General features: G+C 24.6%; 1 protein-coding gene across 1 annotated transcript in view; it reads right to left on the minus strand.

Annotated features, from left to right (window-relative positions):
* LOC115240001 (dynein regulatory complex subunit 4) overlaps positions 1–64 on the minus strand; it is a 3,397-nt gene extending 3,333 nt beyond the window's left edge. The window contains exon 1 of the mRNA XM_029814916.1: positions 35–64. Within this exon, the coding sequence (XP_029670776.1) occupies positions 35–37 (3 nt within the window). The 5' untranslated portion in view covers positions 38–64. The remainder of the gene's footprint in view (positions 1–34) is intronic.
* Positions 65–532: the final 468 nt, after the last annotated feature.

The raw sequence follows: 532 nt of genomic DNA on the forward strand, positions 1-532 counted from the left end.
TAAAAAGTAAATATTTAAAATTAATAAAACTTACCATTTTATCGATATATAAGAAGCGCGTAGAAATATTATTTTATATGATATCTCTTCAAAGATTATAGCAAAATGTAACACGAACAATAATAATAATAATACTGTCAAGTCTATAGTCTCACGTCAGCTGGCCTAGGTCTATACAACTCGGTTAGCTTGACATTTTAGAATGGAACTGTTTTGTAAGATCGTTACTAAGCAACCATGTCTATGCATTGATATGGACCTTATATATGCAGATTTTATGTTATTTTCGATGAGACTATAATTTTCAAATAGAAAATGTATAAATGAGAGAAATAGAAAGAGAGAGAGAGAAAGAGAGAATATATATAATGATATAATATAATACTATACAGGGTATCCGATAATTAATAATAATTAATAATCATTTTTATCATGAGTATTTTAGGATATAATGTATACACAATATATCCACTTATATATATATATATATATATATATATATATATATATTTCATTTGGCTATGTTCGACTT

The sequence above is a fragment of the Formica exsecta genome, unplaced genomic scaffold (genome assembly GCF_003651465.1).
Source record: "Formica exsecta isolate Colony F162 unplaced genomic scaffold, ASM365146v1 scaffold117, whole genome shotgun sequence".
Taxonomy (NCBI): domain Eukaryota; kingdom Metazoa; phylum Arthropoda; class Insecta; order Hymenoptera; family Formicidae; genus Formica; species Formica exsecta.